We start from the raw sequence: 24,929 nt of genomic DNA on the forward strand, positions 1-24,929 counted from the left end.
CCTTTCTGTGTGAAAAGCAGCTCCAGAAGACGAGATGGGCAAGATGTTGAACAACATAAAGGAAGGGGGAGTTTCTCTGATGGGCCAAGAGCAGCCGCTCACACACGACCACTTCAGGAGGTCGTTCATTCGACGCAACAAGAACCCTGTCATCAACGAGAAAGCTCACACTCTCCGGGCGCTGCAGAGCACCCTAAAGGTAAGAAGGTTCATTTTGACCGTCCAGCACCCAGGAAGTGGCGTATTTGTTGTGGATTAATCACACCTTAAAACTAATGAGGTAAAAAATGGAGTCTACTAAAATGCTGCAACCAGCAGAGGCGTTGTTAACCTATATCAACTTTATACTGTGTATAGTAGCAGTCCTCTGGGCAGCATTTATCTACACAATACAGTAGACTGGAATGGAAACAGGAGTTCAGAACATGCAATGTGTAAAAAAAATAAATCAAATAATAATTTGATTACAATTTATTATTAATTGAAAACAAATTAGAACAGATTTTTACATTTATTTTCATTTATAGTTGCAGTCTATAAATAGAGACTAACTAGATTTGAGATTAGCCACAGAAATCACTTTTTGGCGCACTTGTTGCTGTGGCAAGTGCTAGTGTTGTGACATTTTTCAGACCCACTAAGGAGACAAAATAGTCTCTCCTACATACAGATGCCACAAAAGTGTCGCATCACAGCTGTAACAGAAGATCGGGTATCCTCTTTTTTTGCCCTGTACACAAAACCCAGTGAAAACTGTGTGCGCTTTCACACAACGGCATGGCATCCAGAAATGATACATCAACGCTGAGATATATCGGGGCATTGTGACGTTTAATATATGGGAGATTTGGAGGTTTGAATCCTCACACCCACGTCCTGGCATTGTTGGAGCACCCATACACACAGGCAGTTTCCCGCCACTGTTACCACTGGGGGTATATCTCCGAAGGCAGAAAATTGCTGGATGGACTTGGTAAAAAAATGCGGAAAAGCGCATTGGAGGCGGTGTAAACAGGGGCTAATGTAAACACCTACGTTGTTCTCCAGGCCAAAGAAGCAGAGTTGCAACAGCTGAACAAAATTCTGGAAGGTTCCACCCTGTCTGCCTCAAAGTACCGACAGTGGAAGGAACAGAACGAGGAGCTCGTTCAAGAAATCGAGAGACTTGCTGCGCTCAGGGGCGCCAAAGTAGGAAACGACTCTCCTGTGCAGGACACGCCTGCTGAAGAGGTTGCCTTGGAAACTGTTGGCAAGGAAACAACCAGTGCAGAGACAAAAGGCGCGTACAGACTGAGTCTCAGCGATGGAGAACAGCTGGTTGACGCCGAGCCTTCTGATGTTCTCCTGGAGGTCTCCCAGGGTTCTCTGGCGGCGGTGGATAGCAGTCCCATGTTGGAGCTCTCGCTGGGCTCGCTGCAAGAGTCCATCAATAAACAGCTGAGCGAGATGAGAGAGACTGGAGAGGTCTCCGAGACCTATTTCTACATTTAAGGATTGAAAATAGACATGTCTTACTGCAGAGCTGCAGTATTTTACCGCCTGGTGACGGAAGGAGGACAGTTTGTCAGGTTCAAATCTGACATATACCACAAAGAGTTAGTGCTTTATTTGATATAATTGTCCATGAAAAGCACATTTTAGACTTTAACTTGCCACAACTCAAGTTTACACATGGAACAAGTTGCCAATCGTCAGTATAACAACTCCAACATGTATTTAATTTTCTTCTAGGAAAATATGGAATACGGTAGATAAAAGTGTCTATTTTTGGAACTCTATATGTGTAAGGTGCTTGTCAAAGCATCTTCCTGCAGGATAATGTTGATACAAAAAAAACTTTCCATTTGAGTTACCATAAAAAGCATTTACAATTTAAAGGATTTAATTTCCTATAGAAAAGATTTATTTTCTGTAGAAAAAAAATCAGAGAATAGACGGGGATCTACTGTAAAGGACATACAATTTTAAAATGTGATCTGTATATACTTTTTATCCAGAATGCGCTTTGTTTATTGATAGATGTACAATTTTTTAATATTTTTGCACAGAACATGTACATTCAAAAATCACCTCTATGGTAGTGTGTATTTTAAAAATTCATTTCATTTTATCAACTTAAAAAAAACTGTTTGTTAATGAACCGTACCGCAGTTATGAGAAAAAAAATACTCATACTGTGGTTGTGTATTGCTTGTGAAGATATTAGATGTGTCCTCATTTCCACTGTAAGATTATTGAATAATAAAAAACGAGCATTATGATCACATTTGATGTGCTAGTTTCTTGAGGTTGTTAATCAGGATGTGTTTATCATGGGCTTGTATTGGAATATGGACGGTTACTAGCTATAAATATAGTTGTATTATTGTATCATTACAACTATTTTTGTAGCCATTATTTTTGTGTGCTCATACTCAGTGTTTTGAAACTGGGGCTGTCAAATGATTATCATTTTTAATTATATGAATATTAATCACAGTTTTTTTTAATGAATATTAATCACAGTTTTTCAAATTAATTTATCATGATTAATCACCATTTGCCACTATGTATGATTTATGCCCATTTTTAAAGTATTTTATTGCAAGAAAGAGAATTTTTCTTCAATAGTAGCACAATGTTTGAATCACACTTTAACCTTTTTGTGTTGAGGTGTTGCGTTCAAAGAATTCACGTTATTGCAGCAAATTGTACTTCCACATTAAGTTGTCTATATATATATGGTGTAGGAACTGCACTGCTGTTGATGTGTTCAGGTCAGAATAAAGTTATAGATAAGAACGTCAGACTCTGTGTGACTCTGGAGGCTTGACACGAACTGTGTCCCCGCCTGTCGTCATAGATACCAGAGAGGCATGGTGCGTATGTGTTAATCACATTAAATAATTTCATGAAATTAATTAATTACCGCCGTTACTTTTGACAGCCCTCATTTAAACAGGTGAAAACATTCTTTATTTAATTTTTTTTTGTAAAAATACTTTAGATTTATATACTGTGTATAGAAAGTATTTGATTTGATTTGATTTGATTTGATTTAGATTTATATACTGTGTATAGAAAGTATATATAGTAATTGCATAACTTGTATTGGTTAAGGTTGTGTAGTTAAAAGACAAACGCGGTTCAAAAGTACATTTTTCAGCAAATATTTTGCATCATCTTTAGGTGTAACTAAAGTCTATTTTTTTATTCTTTTAAAATGTATCAAATACATGTAATATTTGATCTAATAATTATTTAATAATAATCAAAACATAATTTAATAATAATTAAAATTTAGCTATAATGTAATTTCTGATGTTTGTTTTTGCTATATAGGTAGTAGGTTAATCTTGTAGCACTGTGTGTCATTATTATTGGATCAGGTAATGTAAACATTAACATTGTCATTTAATACCATGTGTTAATGGGAGTTAACTCATTTTCAGTCATCTTCATGTTTGTAAAATTCTGGCAGTTGCTGTGTATTTCAGTAATATTAAAACCTAATATTATTTTTACCATGTAACTTTACACCATTGCAAACCAGTGAGCATGCATTCACCCTGACATTGCAACTGAACGCAACAAAAATGGAGCATTGTTGTTTTCACATATGAAATACATTTCTAAGTCACGTCTATTGCCAATTCAAAACCAAACTTACCAACTCTTTCTGACACTTGTGACATATTAACAGCGAGTTCTGAAAGAAAGACATTCGTCATCCCGCATGAATAATTGAATGTCATCAAGTTGTGAACGGCTCGCGTCATGTGCCTCATTCTGCTAATTATCTGACTCACGTCGTAGCTCTGTGTTCCCACTGTAGGAATATTTCCAAACATGTTTCCTTTAACAGTGACGTTGCAATCAAGCACAAGATGAAGGATTGTTGGAATGCATTTTATTTAATACAGAATGTTCGAGCACAAATATATGAGTTTAATTTTTTTTTTTACACAGAATAAAATCAATTTGCTATGTCAAAATATTTTTTTCATCATTTTCATTTAACATTTAACATCAGGTGTAAAGTGTAAACAAGTAACATAAGTTGACTTTAATGACCCGAATATAAGACAAAAGTTGTGTTGTTCTGTACATGCAAAACAACCAATGTCCACAAGCCAGCTTTTCTTCCCGTCACTCACCCATGACCTGGAAAGATGCTGTTACATGAGGAGAGTGGTCTTATATCTGGGCCGATAAGGTAGTTTGGACACAGAGTAATGTTTTGTTTAACAGTACAAAGCATGGCTGGAGAAGGCCGCACGAGGATATACGTCATATCCACAACAACTTTTGAGGATCTGTCTTCAGTCCTGCAACAATCTGAAAATCGGAAAGGTGGAAAAGTGTTCACAAACAACAGTAGCGACTGCACTGGTTCACTGAATTACTGGATGGAAGTGAAAGACCAAACAAAATAACACTGTTTTAACAGCTGACTTCATACATATCTGAGTCAGGCTTGTTGTGAATCACCGAGCACCGACGACAAGCGGGGCAGGCGGCAAATTCCGGGCAGGTTCGGCATTTTGGTCGCTTGAAACTAAACACAAGAGCGCCCCCTCCCAGCACCTGTAAACATGAACCCAACCACCCGAAATAAAGGGAGCCAGCTGGGTGCAAGCTCAACTCCGGGAAGCGTGTGTTGTTAGCCTCCTGTTGGGTGTCACCCATCCCCAGCCTCTCCAGGTTGTGGGTGTACACCACCAAAGCCGTCATGCTGAGCAGCCCGGCCATCACCACCAGGAGTCCGCCAGTCGCCGCCACCCCTCGAAGTGGTAGATCTGTCCAACAGCGGACGCCGATGCAGGCCAGAACGATACCCGTGCCGCACAGGAACAAGGAGGTCAGCACCAGGCCTTGCGCCAGGCGGACTCTCCGGTCTCGCTGGTAGGGACCCGCGACTGGCCAGCACTGCTTCAGCTCTGCATGCTCCACTTGAAGACAGCTCTCCCATAGTCCATCAGAACGGACCAAGAGAAGAGAGTCCACAGATCCGTGGCTTTTTGTCATAGTTCGGAGAAGCGATCCCGGCCTGGCTAAGTCCAGACGGGTCTGTCCCTCTCTCCACTGGGGGGTGATGGCAGCGGTAAAGAGCAGAACCAGTCCCAAGGGGGCGAAGACGATGCCCATCACCATGGATGCTGGAGTCTGCATAACCCTGATTCCTCAAATATGGTCTCTAGCTTTTGGGATGTCTTGTGTAGCTGATGGTGGGACACTGAAGAAGAACCATCTGGTTTTGGATGGGAAAAAAATTATTTACTTTTTTTTTTTTTTGTAAAACAGACATTTCAAGTTCCACTGGTTTTACAGCATAGACACACTTCATGTAGAATGTATATATACTGGTCAATGTAAGACAACTCTTCTACTCCTGAACTGCTAAACACAAAAGGCTGAAAATGATCCAAACCATACATCATTACTGTGTTGCATGTGCTATTATTTTTTTGACAAATACTCCACATGGTGGCGCTGTTATTAAACTCCAAAGTTTGACCGCCGTGAGTACGTGGTACGTGCCGTCATGGCACTGACTAGCACGTTCATTCATTCATTCATTTTCTACCGCTTTTTCCTCACGAGGGTTGCGGGGGGTGCCTATTCCAGCTGTCTTTGGGCAAGAGGCGGTGTACACCCTGGACTGGTCGCCAGCCAATCACAGGGCACATATAGACAAACAACCATTCACACTCACATTCATACCTATGGACAATTTGGAGTCGCCAATTAACCTAGCATGTTTTTGGAATGTGGGAGGAAACCGGAGTACCCGGAGAAAACCCACGCATGCACGGGGAGAACATGCAAACTCCACACAGAGATGGCCGAGGGTGGAATTGAACCCTGGTCTCCTAGCTGTGAGGTCTGCGCGCTAACCACTCGAACGCCGTGCAGCCCCCTGACTAGCACGTGTGTGTCATATTTGGGCAAGATTGGTTGAAAAACATACCCGCAATCAAGTGTAGCATCTTAGCAACTAATTCACTAACCATTTTTTTTTTTAATGACGATACAACTTTAAGGTTATTAATCTTCTATGTACGTTACAATTTTAAGCACAACAAATAGAGGGCGCCGCAAATGTCATTTGCAGTCAACAGTGAGGGTTTTATTTCATTACCACTTCACTCGTTTGACTGCAACTTCTTCATATATAAACTGATGCAGATGTCAGGAAACCAAAAACACAACACTGCGTCCAGTTTAAACAGGTTTACTTTACACTGTCGCTGCTGCTGCTGCTGCTGCTGCATGAATGTGAATGTTCGATGCCTGCCTCTGTTGCTACGAGACACTAACCTGCTCAGACCCAACGTGCGGCTTTATTTATCACAAGAGCTCATGAAGGGTGCGTTGTCTTTGAAACCTTGAGGCTTGAGTGTTGAATTGAATTAAATTGAATCTAAGTTCCCTGTGAGGACATGTAAAGTCACCATATATGTTTGTTACTGAAAAAGATTGTTTCTTGCTCGAAGATAAAGGACCATAATTGGTAATGGTAATAGTAATGGTTTTATTTCATTTGAACATGCATCAGATTACAATTGAGTGCATCACATAATCAGTTCACAGTTCCACATGTCCAAAAGGAGTAGGAAGACAAAAAAGCATATTTTTGAAAACCGTGATAGATGGAGTGATATTTATCTGTACAAACCACTGTATGAGTTGCTGGCACCAGCATCTTAAGCATGAATAAATACACTGACAGACCCTCCAACCTTGACAAAATATTGTAAGCAGGGTCCCCACTGCCTCTCACACCTCCTGACAGGCAACATCACCATGAATTAGCATTGATTATTTCCTAAATATTCACTTAATTAATAAAATTTCAGTATGTGGAATCAAACTATGGAATGGATGAATGAGCGAATTCAAGAAACAATACAAGCAGTTGATGTTTGCTAAATACAAGGATGAAGAGTCTTGAACCAGTCATGATGTGCTATATATATCACTATATTGACACTTACTATGGTACCCATTATGTCATTGGATGGTCATATCACCTCATACTTCGGTACGAGGTGCATTATTAAAAAAACAAAAAAAACCTTAAACTGTATTATGGAAAGCAGGAATTGATTGTAAAAGTACCAGATGGAGGTGTAGGATTTAATAAGCTTTGCTTCTTCCTACTCCTTTTGGACATGTGGAACTGTTAACTGATTATGGGATGCACTCAATTGTAATCTGATGCATGTTCAAATGAAATTAAACCATTACCATTACCAATATTGTAGTGAACATTATCCATGTCCAACATAATAGATGCCATATATTACAGAAAATTGTGTTACATTATGCAGTGGGACAGAACACAAATATTAGCAACATTAGCTGACTAGTTGACAACACTCCGGGTTATTTATATTTATATAAGATGTGTAGTGATGCTACAGCAATGCTACGTATGTGTGTGTGTATTTTACACATATTCCTGATATGGGGATGAAAGTTGCTTCGGTACACCAGGCAAGTTCCCATAATGTGTAGCAGTGAATAGAAGATTGTAAAAGATAAAGTTAAATATAAGTTGTTAGGAAGCCATCATTGCCTATCTATGAAGACATTAACTTGTGCATTTGAGTGGACTGTGTAACGTCTTCCCTCAAAGCCTGACAATTGATCTCCAGCAATGACCTTGGAAGGCTTTAGTCCATTTTAGTAATAATGTCAGGACAGCGTCTGAATGCAGAGTGGCTGTATTAGGAATCCTGGAATACCCTCGAGGACGGCGCCAAGACACAGACAGACACCAAAACAAGCCACCGACACACTCAAACACAATAAGATGCTGTTTTTTTATTATAATAATATAAATAGTCGTGCTTGAGTCTTGCATTTAAACAACTTTGCCACCTCGCTTTCGTTTATGTGTCTCTTATATGCATGATGGCCTTTTCCATGAATAACATCATAGGAATGCTGAAGGGGGGTTAAACAGTTGCATATTTTTATACGTAGCATTTGGGGTCGATGATACATTTATTGGAATATTTCTATAATAGTAGCTCTGCAATGAGAGTGACTGTACACGCAGCATGAAGTAATAAGAAGGGGTCCGTATACCTTCCAGTGAGGTATTTCATTGGAAAGTGGGTACTGTATATAAGACAAATAGTAATCTACTACTGAAATTTTTGCATGTTTTTTTCATACTACAATATTTATTCACTTAAACTAACTCTTCTACTACTGAACGGCTACAATTAAAAAGGTAAAAATTTGGCAAAACATGCACCCCTATTTGTGTGCTATTCTTTTCCGGACAAATACACCACAAGGTGGCGCTGTTTTTAAACCCCAATGCTGAACTTGAAATTTCTCACATAGTTCAATATAACCGTAAGGTGTTTAGGCGCATCACTACGAAATTTGTCACACACCTTTATGAGGCCGAGAAGCACTTGTGTGTGAAATTTGAACAAGATTGGTTGAAAAACATGGCGGCCACTAAATAAAACGTATTGACATGGGTGTGGGCGGGACTTACATTACAACACATTTTTCATAAGTCATTAATCATTTATGTTATGATTATAAAATGTTGAGGTATTGCAGAGGTATGTTGGCATGGCATTTGACCACAAATGTCATTTTGATTAATTTTTCTGACGTTTTAGACATGCACTTTACTTATATTGTATAATTACTTCATTAGAAATTACTATTTGTATTTTAACTTGAGTAGAATGTTAGTATTTTTTACACCTCTTGATCATGGTTTTATTTGTTTCAGGCATGCTTAACATTACATGTTTAGACATGATAAGTGGCTTAGCAATGATCAAGTATAAAACAAATTTTTAAAATTAAAAAAAATTTAATTATAAAAAAAATTATAACAGAATAATAACTTAATATACCATAATTAACACAATAATTACATCCATTGAGCCGCCTTCTAAGCCACTTATACTACCTAGGGGTTATGCTGGAACCTATCCCAGCTGACTTTGTGTGAGAGGCGGGGTACACCCTGGACTGGTTGCCAGCCAATCACAGGGCACATGCATACAACCACGATAATAACCATATTAATAATAATAATACTTCCTTGTGTGACAGGTGTATAGAGGTATACCCCAACAACAGTCGAATGTTCCCATGAGTGGAATATTTCACTCTGCACATACCGATTGCCTTTTGCGCCCATGTGAACAGTAATGTATGCTGACGTTGTGAAAATAATTTGAAAGCTTCTTTTCATACAATGACGTGATACGGACGTGAGAGAAGTTGACAGTTTAAAAAAAAAACGTCTGTCAGGACCTCATCAGCGCCTGGTGGGAATTAAATGTTAGTGACACGCAAAGTATCACCTTCATTTAGCAGTAAGGAATGTGGTGCCTGTTTTTTTTGTTTTTTTTTACGAGCACCTACCAGGATACCTGTGACACCACTTTGTTGTCACAGAGCGGTGTCATGTCGACAACAGAAATGATATCCAATGACTCTGAGATGTAATGATAGCAGAATGGTGCATGGTTGAATGGCAATGTGCATATTGCATATGTCAGGTCGGTTATAATATATGCAAGCATGCGCTTACTTACCATTCGGTGGCGTTTATGGCTCTGCAGCTTCCAAAGCTGCCTTGCTGCAGTTCCTTACTAGCACCTGCCTCCCTCTTTTCTGTCTCCATGCCTCTGATTGTCCTTGTCTTTTTTTTCCCCTCTCCCCCTTTCCGCTACTGCTTGGCTGTCTCTCGTCCCGTTTGCTATCTCTGTCTCACCTTCTGCAAGAGAGAGAGAGAGCGTGTGTGTACGTGCGTTCTCTCTTTGATTTGCTAAAGGACTTCTGTGTTGTATCGAGTGCTTGTCCGCCTATGCCAGTCTAGCCAAATAGGGAAAAAGAATGGAGCTTGTCTCCTGAGACCCATTTTTCAGAGAGCTGCATGAAAACTAAATATCACAGATAGACATGTACATGATAGATCTTTGCAGAGCGTTGTTGTCGCCTACTTTGGTATTGGAATCCATGTTGTATCGCGCATTGGTTATCTAATTGTGGTACAAGTACCTAGCAGTACCACAGATTTGCTTTCTGATCTTCATACTGGTGCCCTGTGATTGGCTGGCATAGGTATGAGTGTGAGTGTGAATGGTTGTTTGTCTATATGTGCCCTGTGATTGGCTGGCCACCAGTCCAGGGTGTACCCCACCTCTCACCCGAAGACAGCTGGGATAGGCTCCAGCACCCCTGCGACCCTTGTGAGGATAAGCGGTTGAAAATGAATGAATGAATATTCATACTGCGTAAAATTCAGGTTGGTATCAGTGATACAGATTCGATAGACAAAGAGTACAATGCATCAAGGTAATTTATTCATTTATTTTAAACGCAGATGCATATTGAGGTAGTGGCCTGATTTATAATACAGTAATCCCTCGTTTATCGCACTTAATTGATTCCTAAAAAAAATACATATCATGGAAATAAAGTATTAATAGATATAATATAAATACTATGAAAGTCACAATTGTCACAATTGGGAAAATTAAACAAACAGCAAAAATGTGAAAAAAGAGCAAACACTGAAGTTTTCTTGAAATATACACTTATATGATTCATAAAACTAGAATGAATGAATGGATGAAGTTGAAATAGCTGGAACACTAACAAAAAAACACAGAAATGAAAAAAAACTGCTGCAATTTTATGAAAATAAAGTCAAAATATTAAGAGGAAAAAGTTGTACTCTAAGGAGAAATAAAAGTACAATTTTTGGGGGAATAATCTTGTAATGTTATGAGGAAAAATAATAAAATTTTACTCGCATAGAGTTGAAATCATATTCAGTCGTGTGAAAACGTGTCTGACCCCTTTTTGTTGTTTCAGCTCACCAATAAATGTACATTTTCATCAATAACAACGCAACTGAACACAAGATGCAGTTTTTCAATGAAAAAATCCAAACCTGCTCCCAGAAACAAAGTAATTGAGATCTGTCAGTCTGGAAATAGTTAAAAAAAAAGCCATTGTTAAAGTTTTGGGACTCTAGAGAACCACAGTGAGAGCCACCATCCACAAATGGCAAAAACACAACCTTTTCAGGAGTGACTGGTCTGCCAAAATGACCCCAAGAGTGTAGCGACAACTCATCTAAGAGGTCACAAAAGACCCCACAACAACATCCAAAGACCTGCAGGCCTCACTTGCCTCAGTTAAGACCAGTCTTCATGACTCCACCATAAGGAAAACACTGGGCAAAAACGGCCTGCATGGCAGAATTCCAAGACCAAAGCCACTGCTGAATAAAAAGACTTTTGCCAAAAAAATTCTGATCAGCTCCAAAACCTTTTGGGAAAATATTCTGTGGTATGACCAGACAAAAGTTTAACTTTTCGGAAGGCGTGTGTCCCATTACTTCTGCCCACAGTAAAATATGGTGGTGGTAGTGTGATGGTCACAACTTTAAAATAGTTAGTTACAGTGACTACAGCTATTAAATAATAATAATACACATGAAGAACGTCCTGTGAACTTTCTGTGTTTTGTCGTCAGTTGTGTTTTTAATTGACTAATATTTCAACTTGATGTTTAAATGCAAGTATAATGAACCACAAATTTTTATGCACTTTTGTTTATTTTCTTACAAAAAAATGGGCAAGGTGTGACCACAATGCAACCACAATTGCCAATTTGGTTTGATAATGAAATATACAGGGATACATGTTCGCTTTGAAATGATGCGTAATATATGAAGAAGCAAAAAAAAAAAAAAAAAGACATACACGTTACATCCATACCATGAAAATCCACAGGCAGTCGTACTGTTTCCAGTAAAACTCACTGTACTTACACCAAACAAAACAAACAAACAAACAGGAAATGTCCACAGTTTACTGGGCTAAAAATGATCACCAATACTAACTCTGTGTGGTTTTACGGAGGGAAATGTGTGACGTTTGTTTCTGAATGAAAGATGTTGTGAAACTACCAGGAACCTACGAGAAGAAGGCGGCAGTGAGAAACATTACTAGCAGGCGTTTTAAAACAATGATAAAAAACAAAACACCCCGAAAATTCATTTAAAGGAAATAACGGGTACATTTAAAGCAGCGAGAATAGCAAACCTGCTAATGCTATATGCTGAAAAAAAAAAATAAAAAAAAAAACGCCCTGTGAATCATGCTTACAGAGCTCTGCGTTCAGTTGAAATACATAGCGCAAAATGAATTGAACGAATAAAACACTGTCATATTAAAATCTATTTACAAACAAGTATGTACAAGGTTAACATCATAAATGCTTCAAATATTATATCAATTAAAAACCAAGAGGGTGATACAGCATGTATGTACAAAAATAACGACAACATTTACGAAAAAATGAAAGGTCAGTTAAGTCCAGGTCTCTTGTTGAAGTTGGTCAGTCCACAGCTGGCGTTTTTGGGTTTTTTTTGTATGATTGGTACTGATGGCGTAGTGCTTTTGAGACAGCTGTGATCCTGGAGTGGAGTCATACTTCGATGAGAGTGACCTGGAAATGGCCGCTGACCGCCTCTGACATTTCAATGAGGAAGGCCGACTGGTTGGTGTAGTGTTCGATGATGTTGTCGTCCATGTTGACGTAAATCCTGTGGAAATAAAAGAACTTCTATCAGAAAAAGTCAGGAAAGAAATCATCGGTATGAATAGTCGACCGCCATGTCGGTTGCGCTAGTTGGTTATTGGCGTGAAACTCATTAGCTGGATTAATGCTGTTTGATCCATACTACTACTGCAACATTGGTTCTATTGCTGCTGAGTCGTGTAATAAGTTTGATTTTAAAAATCACTGTTTTGTCAAAGAGAATAACATTTTCCTTTTCACTTTCTCAGTCATTCATTCATTCATTCATTTTCTACCGCTTTTCCTCACGAGGGTCGCGGTCGGGGTGCTGGAGCCTATTCCAGCTGTCTTCGGGCGAGAGACATGGTACACCCTGGACTGGTCGCCAGCCAATCACAGGGCACATATAGACAAACAACCATTCACACTCACATTCATACCTATGGACAATTTGGAGTCGCCAACCTAGCATGTTTTTGGAATGTGGGAGGAAACCGGAGTACCCGGAGAAAACCCACGCGTGCACAGGGAGAACATGCAAACTCCATACAGAGATCGCCCAGGGTGGGATTGAACCTTGGTCTCCTAGCTGTGAGGTCTGTGCGCTAACCACTCGACCGCCGTGCGTTAAAAATAAAAATGTAACTTGTTATGTACAATGTAGAATTTTGGAGGGCATAATAAAGACAAAAAAAATAACTCACATGGCTATATGGTCATAATACACAACAAGCCAATTTTTTAACTTCAATAATGACTTTTTACATTTTGGAGCCTCATATTTAGTCGTTATTCAAGTTAAAAAAAAATGTAACTTGTTATGTACAATGTACAATTTTGGAGTGCATAATAAAGACCAAAAAACCTCACATGGCTAAACGTGACCAGTCATAATACACAACAAGCCAATTTTTTAACTTCAATAATGACTTTTTACATTTCGGAGCCTCATATTGAGTCATTATTCAAGTTTTAAAAATCTACTTTTGTATATTTGGAATGTATTGGAAAGTGAGAAGAAAAATGTATCTCTTTTTAAGCACATGGTTAAATTCTAAAAGTCATTATGCATGGTAAGTTAATTTTTTAACTATACGATAATGACTTTTCAAATTTCTGAGCTTTTCTCCAATTATCACCTGCTTCTAATTAACGCCATGTATTACTTGTGATTCAAGCAAATATGTACGCGCCTCTGCAAAAATTAAAGCATTCCCAGTAAGGTTTTAATTATTTTATTTAATAGTTTATTTTTATTTTATATTTATGATTTTGATTGATGATTTTAATTATTATTTATTTAATATTATTTTTAAAATTCATTTGACTTAATTATTGAGTATTTGCAGATTTTTTTGTGGAGTTTTTTTTAGAATAGTATATTTTAATTTTGAATTTAATCTTGTCTAACATTGCGTGTTGTTTCAGACTTTGAGGCCACAAAACATGAAATCAATGCAGATTTTAAGATATTTTGTCAGAACAATTTGCTCATCAAAAGTATGTGTGTTAAAATCTGAACTATACTTCTTAAAATAAACAAAAAATACACCAAGATAAGACATTCTCTTGTACTTTTGTACATATTACTTAAGAAAAGTAATTTGCAAACACCCTAACAATTTCCTGGTAATCACACCTGCCTTGTTCATCAAATGTTGTTTTATTAAACCCTGATTTTAAATATTTAATCATGCTTGGATTTTACTGTTTGCAGCGAGGACTTTACCCAATCTGTCGTCTGACATGGCGGGACATTCTCGGTCGGAAAAACACAGTATCTATATCTGGCATCAGTTCCTGCTTCATAAATCAGGACAGTCTGACTCTTCCTCCTCCTCCTCGTCCACCTGTTTTTACCTCAGCCCAAACCCGTAAAGGCTTTAAAGACTTTAATGAGTGAATTAGCGGCCCGCTCATGTGCTCCGCCTGCAGGGGACAAGGTTGATTGAAGACAAGAGGGTGAGGAGGGGAGGGAATTACCAGGAGAATGTAACTCAACCTGTTATAGCGTTGGCTACTGGCCCTGTGGTGGCGACGAGGAAAAAAACTCATGTAAATATCTCTCAGAGTGAGACGTCTGTCTTTTTTTCATTCTTTTTACGTTAGAGCTTGGTTTCTGAAATCTGCAAATGACTATTCCTATTCGTCACTCTTTGATTGATAGAAAATTGAATGGAAAACCTGCTGATTGACGGTAATGGAAACACATCGACTGATCAACAATCATCGGTGATTCATCGACAGGACTTTTGCAATATTTATATCCTCCCTTAGTCATATTTTTCCTGAAGGGGGGGAGCTGTAGTTAACACATTCCACGAGCCCGAGCCAACCAAGCAACCTACCAACCCGGTCTGTCAACATGAGATTATGTCAAGGAAGCGTGAAGTCATTATGCGGGTTCCGATGGAGTCAAAAGTCTGCTTACCCTCGTTTGCATTTCTTGTAAATTTTCCCAATGGTGTCTTCTTGCATGCCGTACTTTTCTGAAATCTGAGCGAGGAATAAGACACGATGAGTTAAGAGCAGAACGTATTTGTTAATAGCACGCAACCACGTCAGATACTCACCGCTTCTCGTAGGCCGGACAGCGTCGGCGTGCTCAGCATGAGAGCGTCGAACACCTCCTCTGTGCTTGTCCTCACGTACAGCAGAACTGATGTTGGAGAGGGCGAACGACACCAAAAAGTCAAATCAAGTTGATTAGTTAAAAAAAAAAAAAAAAAAACATGATAAAGTTTCTGCTTACCTCTTTGGGAATCTTCTCTGCGGGCTTGTTTACTGGATGGAGAGCCGTTCTGCTCTCGATCGGAATACAACCTCTTCAGAGAACTTCTGGAAATAAAAGGACAATACTTTAATATTTTTAAAGATTTTTAAAGATTTTTAGACTATTTGTAGTTAAATTAACATTGTATCATTATTAAAAAAAACATAAAATATATATATTTATAATATATATATATATTACATTACAGAAAATTACATAAAAATATTTCAAATATTCATATATAAAATATTTATAATTGAATGTAATTTTCCGATTGTCTGAACTATAGGTTTTGAAGCGAAGAAGGCTATTTTAACTTCGGGGTATATTTAATGAGAATGGGGAAAATGTGGGTCCCAGCTGAGAACCCATCCTTCGGACCAAAGACTTAAAATCAGAGACCCAATTGTATTAATTAATTAATTACAGTTATTAATTACTTTCATTGATTTTTTTTTTAGTTCACCGAGTTCACCCCACAACTGATATACGAGATACTTGAGTGACGTCAGTGTAACATTGAGGCTAGCAACAACGGTTACTTACATATATTTGATTGTCACCTGTATCAACGTTTAAGGCAATAACGAGCTAAATTAGCAAGTGGTGTTGCCAACCCCACACTCGAAAAATGTTTTCAAGACATTGATCATGCTTGAGTTCAAGAAATACCCTAATCTGTTTGTGTATGCCGTAACCTGATAGAAAAGGACAGAATTTTGTTGAGATTAACTGTGATTAATTAATGACGACATCACAAATTAATTGTATTGTATTGTCTTTAGAATCGACATCCTGTACGCCATTCATACATTAATGCTAAATACCACAACAAACAAGAAACTGTGTTCTAGTTTGACGATAATACTCTGATAAACAACACAAATCAACCCCATGACCTATTTGGTCCCTCAAACCTAAGCTTGGAAACCCCTATTTCACCCCTTTCTTATTGGAGCTTCCACAAGAAGCAGATGCTTACCTTTCATTGTCGTCCATAGGTGTGGCCTGCAGAAAGAAGGACAAAAAGATCTGATTAGAAAACCGATAAACACATTGCTTAATGCCCTTCATGCCACCATTGTGTGTTTGTAATGTCTTCATAAAGGAATGTTATCGCTGCAAAAATACTGCATTTCCCATAACCTCTCCTCACCAGGGTAATAATGCTTTGAGATGCTTCCGCTGCATTGATTGCAATGAAAAGCCTTCAAGGTTTCATCATTTGCACATACTTATATAATTCATAAACTCCGCAGTGTGTGGGAACTGTGGCTTGTCTGAACAGAACGACTACAAGCTCATCATGTGTGTGTGTGTGTGAGAAATAAGATGAGGGTGACGCGTATTAGTGTGTGTATGTAAGGACGCCGCTGATGTGCCAGGTAGGGAGGCCCCCATTGCTTTGCACTCGCTCGGGCTTGGTGGTTTCGACTCCAATTAGCGTTTCACCTCACTTTCCCCTCCCTTCTTTTCCCAGGCAGACAGCTTTTCCCACTGCATACTTTCCCACACTCCCCCCCACCCCACTTTCTCCATGTCCCGTGCCCAGGTTGTTGCCTTCAGGGATGAATGAAGGGCCGGGATTATGACTCACGCAAGAGGCGGTACTATGATGATTATTAATAATAAGATGGTAGGCCTACCATGCGCTGAAAGCTGGATAGATGTGCTTCTGGGATGAACAGGACTGGCTGAGTGATGTGGTCTTCCATGGTCTGGAAGAAGGTGCAGTCACTGCCCATGGAACTGCTCACTAAGGACTTGTTAGCTGGGAATCAAACAGAAATGTTCCAATGGATGCGAGGCCAGCAATGGAAAGAAATTGACATAAGCTTTCCTAACCTCAGGCTCCATTTTATTGATAATGAATTGAACAACATGAATTCAACAATGAATTCATGTATTCTATTTTATGATATTAGTTTATGTAAAATATATGTCACTGTTGTAACAATACAGATCCTAGACAGGAACCAAATGTCTTGGTTTTGGTTCTTGAGCTGTATTTTAGGCACTAGACTCGAAACTAGACTAGAAACCACAGGATTCATCAAGTAAAAGTAGATGATACTCAATTGCAAAAATAAATAAAATGCATAAATAAATAAAATGCATAAATAAATAAATAAATGTTATGTTTAAAATATTGTTTACAGTCAAAAAATATTCAAATATTAAAATTACACATAATAAATGATAAAATCCTAAGTACTAGCGCTGACCACTACACTGTGTAATTATTATTGTCACTTTCATAGAAGCAGATCCTTTAACATGTTCAAGGATACTTTAGCAAGCTAGCAGTCAAATGTAGTATTAAAGAGTGATTTGTGATTTATGTAATTTTCTGATAATCGGAGGTATGTTTTTTATATGTATTTATATATTATCATAAAATATAAATATATATATATATTTCATGTTTTTTATATAATTATACAATGTTAATTTAACTACAAATAGTCTAAAAATCTATTTTTGATTTGTGTACAAGCAAACTTTTGGGTTCCATACTTTCTGAATTTTAACATTATTAGAGTACTCTAGACATGAAATAACACGCTGATAGTCACCTTTATACTTGTATTATTTTTTTCACATTGCGCAGCTCCCAAACTGCAGGGGCTACTACCTGTTAGCCTCAAATGTATTTCTTCTAAACTTAGGAGGCCAAAAACTTACCACTTCCACACGGACTGGGAGGAGAACTTTTTGTTTAAATCGAACATGCCAGAGCTGATTTCATGCAGTGTTCAGGAATGTTTTGTGTCATTACTGACAAATTTTGTGTCAATGACCCTGACCATAGTCTACCACAAAGTAACGATAATTTACTAATTAATTGATTTCTGATAAAATGCTATATAGTAAGGGAACGATAATCAAACCATTATATTGTGAGGGACGATTTGTAGTGTATTCTTCCACTGGAACGAGTTACTTCTGGGCCAAATTTCAGTTTTTCATTTAATTTAGTATTTAAAAAATAATAATTTAGGACCACTTGTATAATAAATGTGTTATGTTTGTATATTTGTCACAAAAATATCAATACATTTTATTGACTTTACTTTTTCTGCCCATGATGACCTAATATACTAAAATATATCATGTATTACCATAATATAAATTTACACATAAATGTATGACTCTACTAATCAATCATAAACATATGACAAAAATTGAGTTTATAAATAGAATTATCTTTGTGATGGTGACCCAATAAAAACCATCCATTTTGGGCCCCTGTTGACTTGAGGTGGTATTTCCTAAATAAATAACTTTTCATTACAATGAGCTTGTCACTCGTACCATTGGCATCATTGGCTGTCTTCCCCCTCCTCTTGGTCCTCTTCCTCTCCTCATCACGCATCTTCCGCTCGGCCCCCTAAGGATGCAAAAATGAGTTAGGGAAAAAAAAAATACCCGTACGTTGATATACGTACGCGTGTTACACAGTTGACGTACCTTATCGCAGAAAATCTTGACTTGGCAAGCGGCTCTGTGTATGAGCTGATTGCTTCCCGAGCTGAAGTCGTACGTGTCAATCTGGAGGTTGAGGGGCAGGCCCTTCACACCCTTCTGCGATGAGAAGTCCGTGCTTAGCGAGTTGATGCCGATGAACACCTGTGGGACGGACCGTTTGTGTTATCTGCTTTTTTTTTCGTTGATGGCATCACGCGTGTGCTCACTGGTGATGACAGCTTTCAGGTCCTGTGAGCTTAGGATAACATTACGGGAGGCCAACGTATAGCTTTTGAGTTTGTCTGTTTTTCAATTGTAATTTACTTTCACTTTGGAATCTTTGCTCATCTGTGCTCTAAGAGAAAATTGCATTCCGGGAAGTTTTGAGTGCATATTACCAAATTATTCAATCACAGTACAAACAAACTTATTATTCTGTATTGTTTTGATTACAGTTTTTGTAATCTATTTCTTCCTTTTATGGGGGAAAATACCATGATCCCACTTTTCAATGCCTCATACTGCAAAAAAGGTCAGTAAGGATAATTCATAATGCCGCCTACAGAAAACATACTAACTCCTTATTTCTAAAATCACAAATACTTTTTCAAACAGCTAAAATAATGCATAAGGCTAAAAACAACCAATTACCTAAAAATGTCATCCAATACTTCTCTACAAGAGAGGAGAAATATGATCTCAGGGAAGAACTACATTTGAAACACTTCTATGCTAGGACTACGTTATGCTAGCCATAGCATTTCAGTATGTGGAATCAAACTATGGAATGGATTGAGTAAGGACCTCAAACAATGTACAACGATGAGCCAATTCAAGAAACAATACAAGCAGTTGATGTTTGCTAAATACAAGGATGAAGAGTCTTGAACCAGTCATGATGTGCTATATATATCACTATATTGACACTTACTATGGTACACATTATGGCATTGGATGGTCATTAAAAAAAAAACCTTAAACTGTATTATGGAAAGCAGGAAGTGAACAAATGTAACAGTTACTGATTGTAAAAGTACCAGATGGAGGGGTAGGATTTAATAAGCTTTGCTTCTTCCTACTCCTTTTGGACATGTGGAACTGTGAACTGATTATGGGATGCATTCAATTGTAATCTGATGCATGTTCAAATGAAATTAAACCATTACCATTACAATTACAAAACTTAATTATTGATACAAAAGTAATGATGAGGAAGGTGTAGATTTATAGGGAATAAACATTGGGGAATTTTAATCCGGAGGGACAGAAAAGACTACATTTTGTTCTACTAAACAGCCCCAACTTCTTCATTTCCTGTACATGATGTCTTCCTTTCCTGCTTGCAGCAGGTTTTTTTTTTTTTTTTGCAGCCCCACCCACCTCAGCGCCTTTGGGACACAAAGATTTGGCCTTTGCGGTGGTGACTGAGCCTCAGGGCCAAACACATTTCTTGGATTCTTTCTCTCCCTCCTCAACCACTCCTTGTCTTTCTCTATGTCTTTTTTTTTTTAACTCCTAGGTCAGTCACCTGTCCATATTAACAATAAGGTTTACCTTGGCTTCTTCGTTGGGGTTCCATACGAAAGAGAGGGCATTGAAGGCGACTTCTTCGATGTTGCTAATGCCGCTGAACACTTCCTTATAGTCCGCTGTGACAAGAAAAGGAAAAAAAGAGCAAGTTGGGTGAGGTTTCTGGGAACACTTCGCTGTACCGCGCAGGTGGATTTTGCATCGCATACCGATGTCAATGACCCTTTGCTTGACAGTTGGCTGACGTGCGTGCCAGTGGTTCCAAAAGCGGAGCTGCATTTCCGGGGTTTTGTCATTCTCAAAAACAGCCATCACCACCGTCTGTGGTTGGAGAAACATAGAAGAGAATTGAACGTCTTTCATCACTCCAAATCCTTCCTTTCTGTTTATTATCGTCACTTATTTGCTGTAAGATGATTGTGTATATTCATCCCTTCTTATGGGCTTGACAAAGAAAAGATTGTCACCTTGTGTTGTTTAAAAAAAAAAAACACCGCACCTTCCCCCACTCCTTGTTTTGTTGCTTTTGCACGTGTCAACTCAGATATATAACAGAAGTGGTACGATCTGCCCAGTGTGTTAGTCACCAGGACCTGGTCCCATGGTAGGGTCCACCATCCATTATTTGACCATTCATTCATTCATTCATTTTCGCGTATCCTGACGAGGGTCACGGGGGTGCTGGAGCCTATCCCAGCTGTCTTCGGGCGAGAGGCGGGGTACACCCTGGACTGGTCACCAGCCAATCACAGGGCACAATGCAAAAAGAGGAGGTGCTCAAGGAACTACACGGTACCAGACCCCCCGGCCTCTTTGACGGCCACGTCTGGCCCATGTACTTGAAACACAAGAACTTCACATTCATAGTTTGTCTTATAGACAAACAACCATTCACACTCACATTCATACCTATGGACAATCTCCAATTTGGAGTCACCAATTAACCTAGCATGTTTTTGGAATGTGGGAGGAAACCGGAGTACCCGGAGAAAACCCACGCATGCATTTCAAATCCGAGGGTGGATTTGAACCCTGGTCTCCTAGCTGTGAGGTCTGTGCGCACTAACCACTCGACCACCGTGCCGCCCATTATTTGACCATTTGACCAAATTACCTTGACTTTAGTCGCGGTGATGCAGGCACTGCTGTCCACGCCCTGCAAGGTGATGGGGTAGAACTGCCCCTTGTTCAAGTACACCATTGGCAACTCGCTGGATTTGTAAGGTGACGCCGCAGGAGCGCCCAGGGAGAACTGGAACTCATTCCTGTATCTCTCAGGTGGAGATCCGGTGTAGGAGCCAGAGTAGACGGGACTGGAGTGGTCCTCAGGAAATGGGTCGTTGTAGGTCAGAGTCTAAGAACCACATAAAATAACATGTTAGGCACAGCAATGAAACCAGTTTGGACTTTAATCCTCTGGAGATGTTTGGTACCTCTGCACTGGGGTCAGGGAAAGTACTGGTCTCAGGCCACTTTTGCAGCAAAGAGTCAAAGATGATATTGAGCTCCTGCTTGTCGGTGTCCGCTGCAACACTGGTCAAGGTCGCGTAGGTGTCAGCGCTGGGTGGCAGGGATGGACTCTGCTTGGGTCCCAGCACCTCTAATGAGTAGCTGGCTGGGACGCTGTCGGAGAGGATCTTCATGACGTTAGCGGACGTCTCCGAAGAAACCAGGTCATTGGTCCTAAGCGGCAAAGACAATCATCTGTCATGTGTCTCTGCGCATACACACTTCAGTCTGGGGTGGGTACTTTTTGTGTCTTAATCCAAGTCTTGTTTGAGTTTCTCAAACATTAGCGGGCCCACAATGGGTTCAAGCCTCACCCAGCCCCAACATGGGCAACACTAAGGGTAAGGGGCTCAGTGGGGACACAAGGAGGGAGCTTTATTGTCTATCTTAAGAGAGCTGCTGACGGAGAAGACCGGAGAGGTAAACAGTAATCCATTGGGGGTGTGTTTGATTTGAGGATTACCACTCTCTCTCTATTTTCTCGTTAGTTTCTAATGAGCTCTTACCTCTCTGTTGCTTTGCAGATGCTACTGTTTCGATTGCAGGCGCTAATCTTTGGCTCCTTATGACTCTGAAAGAATAACATTATGTTCAATCTGAAGAGACAATAACCCAATTAAAGCTTCATTATTCTAAAGACTTACCTTGCATTGTTCATAAAGCATGGTGATGGCTGCTAAGTCGTCCCCCGGGTGCAGTCTGGGTTTGGACAGGTTCTCCTCTGGCATGGTGTTCTCCAGGTAGGACCAAGGGTCCATGATGTAGTTTGTGTTGAAACGGTAGTTGAAGTTCTCGCTCTGAAAGACCACTCCCAGAGTCCTACACCAGGAATACAAGAATGGATTTTTTAGATCAGGGTCGGAGAGTAAAATATTGTAAGGCACCGATTTTCAAATTGTGATACGAGTGCCATTGGTGTTACGCTGGCTTCATCAAGGGGTACTCAGGACAAAAAAAATGACCTTAATATATGAAAAATAATTGCTAAAAAATAATTGGTGGCAGACCCCAAACATATATTATATTAAAGTCAAAATAAATCATCATGTTGAACACAAGAAGCGAACAATACTGACACATAAAATTATTAAAATTTATTTTCTATTTATTTATATTATCTTTCATTTAATTTTAATGACTTTATTTATTTTTATGTATTTATCTCTCATTTAAATTTCTTTTTTACATGTATTTTTATTGATATTATTTATATCAATATATATATATATCGCTTTTCAAAATACTCAAAGACACTTTCGCTTGAATGGAGTTGAATAAAAGCAATTAAACAGAGTAGAAGACACACCAAAATACAACATTCATTTGTTAATACACAGTTAAAAGAGTAAAAGCGGGGCGGGGCAAGAATCGAACAATACTGACACATAAAATTATTAAAATGTATTTATTTATATTATCTTTCATTTAATTTTAATGACTTTATTTATTTACATTTATTTTTATGTATTTATCTCTCATTTAACATTCTTTTTTTACATGTATTTTTATTGATATTATTTATACTATGAAATATATTTTGATTATATTACAAATCTATGTAATACAATGTTTGTAATTAATTAATTTAACTTTCTTTCTCCTATTTAATTTTGTTTAAATGACAAACTCTCAGTAATTGCTGAAATTTATAAAAATGTTATGCATCTTCCTCCTCCTTTTTGTAATTGTGCTACTTAATTAAACGTGTTTGAAACAAACTAAATCATTAACACTATTTTTTTAATAGTACTTTGAAAACCAGTGACGCTTTATAGTTCATGTTATACATTCATACCTGCTGTGTACTGTTTATGTACAATTTATGGCAATTTCATAGTGTATTTCAGTACATTTGGGGTGAAACCAACCCAAAACAAATATCTACCTATTTATTAATGGCATACTGACAAGTGAAGCCTGATTCTCGGCCCTGAGCATGAAAGGTTTCGATTGCAAAACAGCCGAGCTTAGTAAGATCCTACACCTGAAAATGTTGACAGGCCACCCACTATCAACAAAACATGCCTGGATGTTGTATTTTGTGCTTTTCCTGCAGTGAAAGCAAAACAAACACACGCATTCTTCAATCCTGTCTTGTTTGTAGAGAACCAAACACAATCCCGGGATTGGATTTGTTTGGGGACTCCAACCGTGACGTCGGATAAATATCCTTAAAAAAAACCCTTTTGGAGTTTGTGTGACAGTTGACAGTGGATAAACAGTTCATTTAATGAGCAAATTGGGGGTGTGGGGACCCCAGGTGGTCTCAACTTCCTGGCTGGACTATTTGCGCTGAGGTGCACCTGCTGCTAGCATCTAAACAGCACATATTAGAGCAGTGCAAATTCTCACATTAAGAGTGGGAGGCAGGGCTGGGGGTCTTCTAGTATTTCCCCCCCTTACCCAACCCCCATTATGTAATTCAATGCATTATATGCCGTCATTGCATCCAACACCTCCTATTTCCTGGCGTCCTTTTGTGCTTCTTGGCCTCTAGGTGAGTGACAACAGGCAAGCACAGACCCAACTATCCCATAATATCAGTTTCCCATCCTCTCTTTTAAAGCAAGCATCTTTCACATGGGGTTTCATTGCAGAACCTAAGAAGATTGGGGGGGCGGACAGCTAGGGCCCATCATCTTCAAATCTATCATTTAAAACTCATGGATAAAAGTGACATGAATACTTACTCAGTCTCTTTGGTCATGTCTCCAGTCCAAGTGAGTTGGGATAAGGTTCCTTTGAGGCGTTTTTTTTTTTTTTTTCAGTAGTTTGTGTTTGAGAGAATCACTGAGCGACACGCCAATGACTTCAGTATTTTGATTCCCTCTGAACCGGAGCCCGCATGATATTTATACAAGCAGCACCGGCTTGCTCTCATTTCTGATTGGCAGACACGCCTCCAAGACAGGTGTCTGATAGGACAGGTGGAGGATCATTAACCCCCTCCGTGCCTGGGAGAAACCGTGCAAGCACTTTGCAAGACAAGGAGCGTGCTTGCATGAATGTCATTATGGGGGCTCTCATAAAAGAAAGGTGTGAAATTGCTTTAGAAGGATCCTGGAACTTTGTTAAAAAAAAACAA

General features: G+C 38.9%; 3 protein-coding genes across 6 annotated transcripts in view; 1 reads left to right on the forward strand and 2 right to left on the reverse strand.

Annotated features, from left to right (window-relative positions):
* The window catches only part of cnksr1 (connector enhancer of kinase suppressor of Ras 1), a 29,582-nt gene extending 26,624 nt beyond the window's left edge, over positions 1–2,958 (forward strand). For 2 of the 4 annotated variants that reach the window (XM_058089896.1, XM_058089895.1), the window contains 2 exons: positions 18–199; positions 1,048–2,957. In XM_058089896.1, coding sequence (XP_057945879.1) covers positions 18–199; positions 1,048–1,491 — 626 coding nt within the window. In that variant the 3' untranslated portion in view covers positions 1,492–2,957. Of the gene's footprint in view, positions 1–17; positions 200–1,047 lie in introns of all 4 variants that reach the window. The other 2 variants (XM_058089897.1, XM_058089898.1) reach the window with 2 other exon arrangements.
* Positions 2,959–3,379: 421 nt separating this feature from the next.
* cldn23l (claudin 23-like) lies at positions 3,380–10,063 on the reverse strand. The gene is made up of 2 exons (XM_058089904.1): positions 9,564–10,063; positions 3,380–5,230 (listed from the first exon to the last, which is right to left on the reverse strand). The coding sequence occupies exon 2, from the start codon at positions 5,149–5,151 to the stop codon at positions 4,423–4,425; it is 729 nt and encodes a 242-aa protein (XP_057945887.1). The 5' UTR covers positions 5,152–5,230; positions 9,564–10,063; the 3' UTR covers positions 3,380–4,422.
* A 1,657-nt stretch (positions 10,064–11,720) lies between these two features.
* grhl3 (grainyhead-like transcription factor 3) lies at positions 11,721–24,677 on the reverse strand. The gene is made up of 15 exons (XM_058091064.1): positions 24,535–24,677; positions 22,489–22,663; positions 22,351–22,415; positions 21,769–22,018; positions 21,450–21,689; positions 20,545–20,656; positions 20,360–20,454; positions 18,809–18,967; positions 18,653–18,728; positions 16,984–17,108; positions 16,320–16,345; positions 15,317–15,402; positions 15,138–15,223; positions 14,996–15,060; positions 11,721–12,589 (listed from the first exon to the last, which is right to left on the reverse strand). Exons 1-15 carry the CDS (start codon positions 24,549–24,551, stop codon positions 12,472–12,474), a joined length of 1,695 nt encoding a protein of 564 aa, XP_057947047.1. The 5' UTR covers positions 24,552–24,677; the 3' UTR covers positions 11,721–12,471.
* Positions 24,678–24,929: the final 252 nt, after the last annotated feature.

Source organism: Doryrhamphus excisus, chromosome 13 (assembly GCF_030265055.1).
Source record: "Doryrhamphus excisus isolate RoL2022-K1 chromosome 13, RoL_Dexc_1.0, whole genome shotgun sequence".
Classification (NCBI taxonomy): Eukaryota; Metazoa; Chordata; class Actinopteri; order Syngnathiformes; family Syngnathidae; genus Doryrhamphus; species Doryrhamphus excisus.

Coding starts and splice junctions, on each gene's coding strand:
- cldn23l (XM_058089904.1), bottom strand. CDS start 5,151: ATGCAGACTCCAGCATCCATGGTGATGGGCATCGTCTTCGCCCCCTTG.
- grhl3 (XM_058091064.1), bottom strand. Junction 20,657..21,449: donor TCACCGCGACTAAAGTCAAG/GTAATTTGGTCA, acceptor CTCCAACCACAG/ACGGTGGTGATGGCTGTTTT. Junction 16,346..16,983: donor TATCCAGCTTTCAGCGCATG/GTAGGCCTACCA, acceptor TTCTTTCTGCAG/GCCACACCTATGGACGACAA.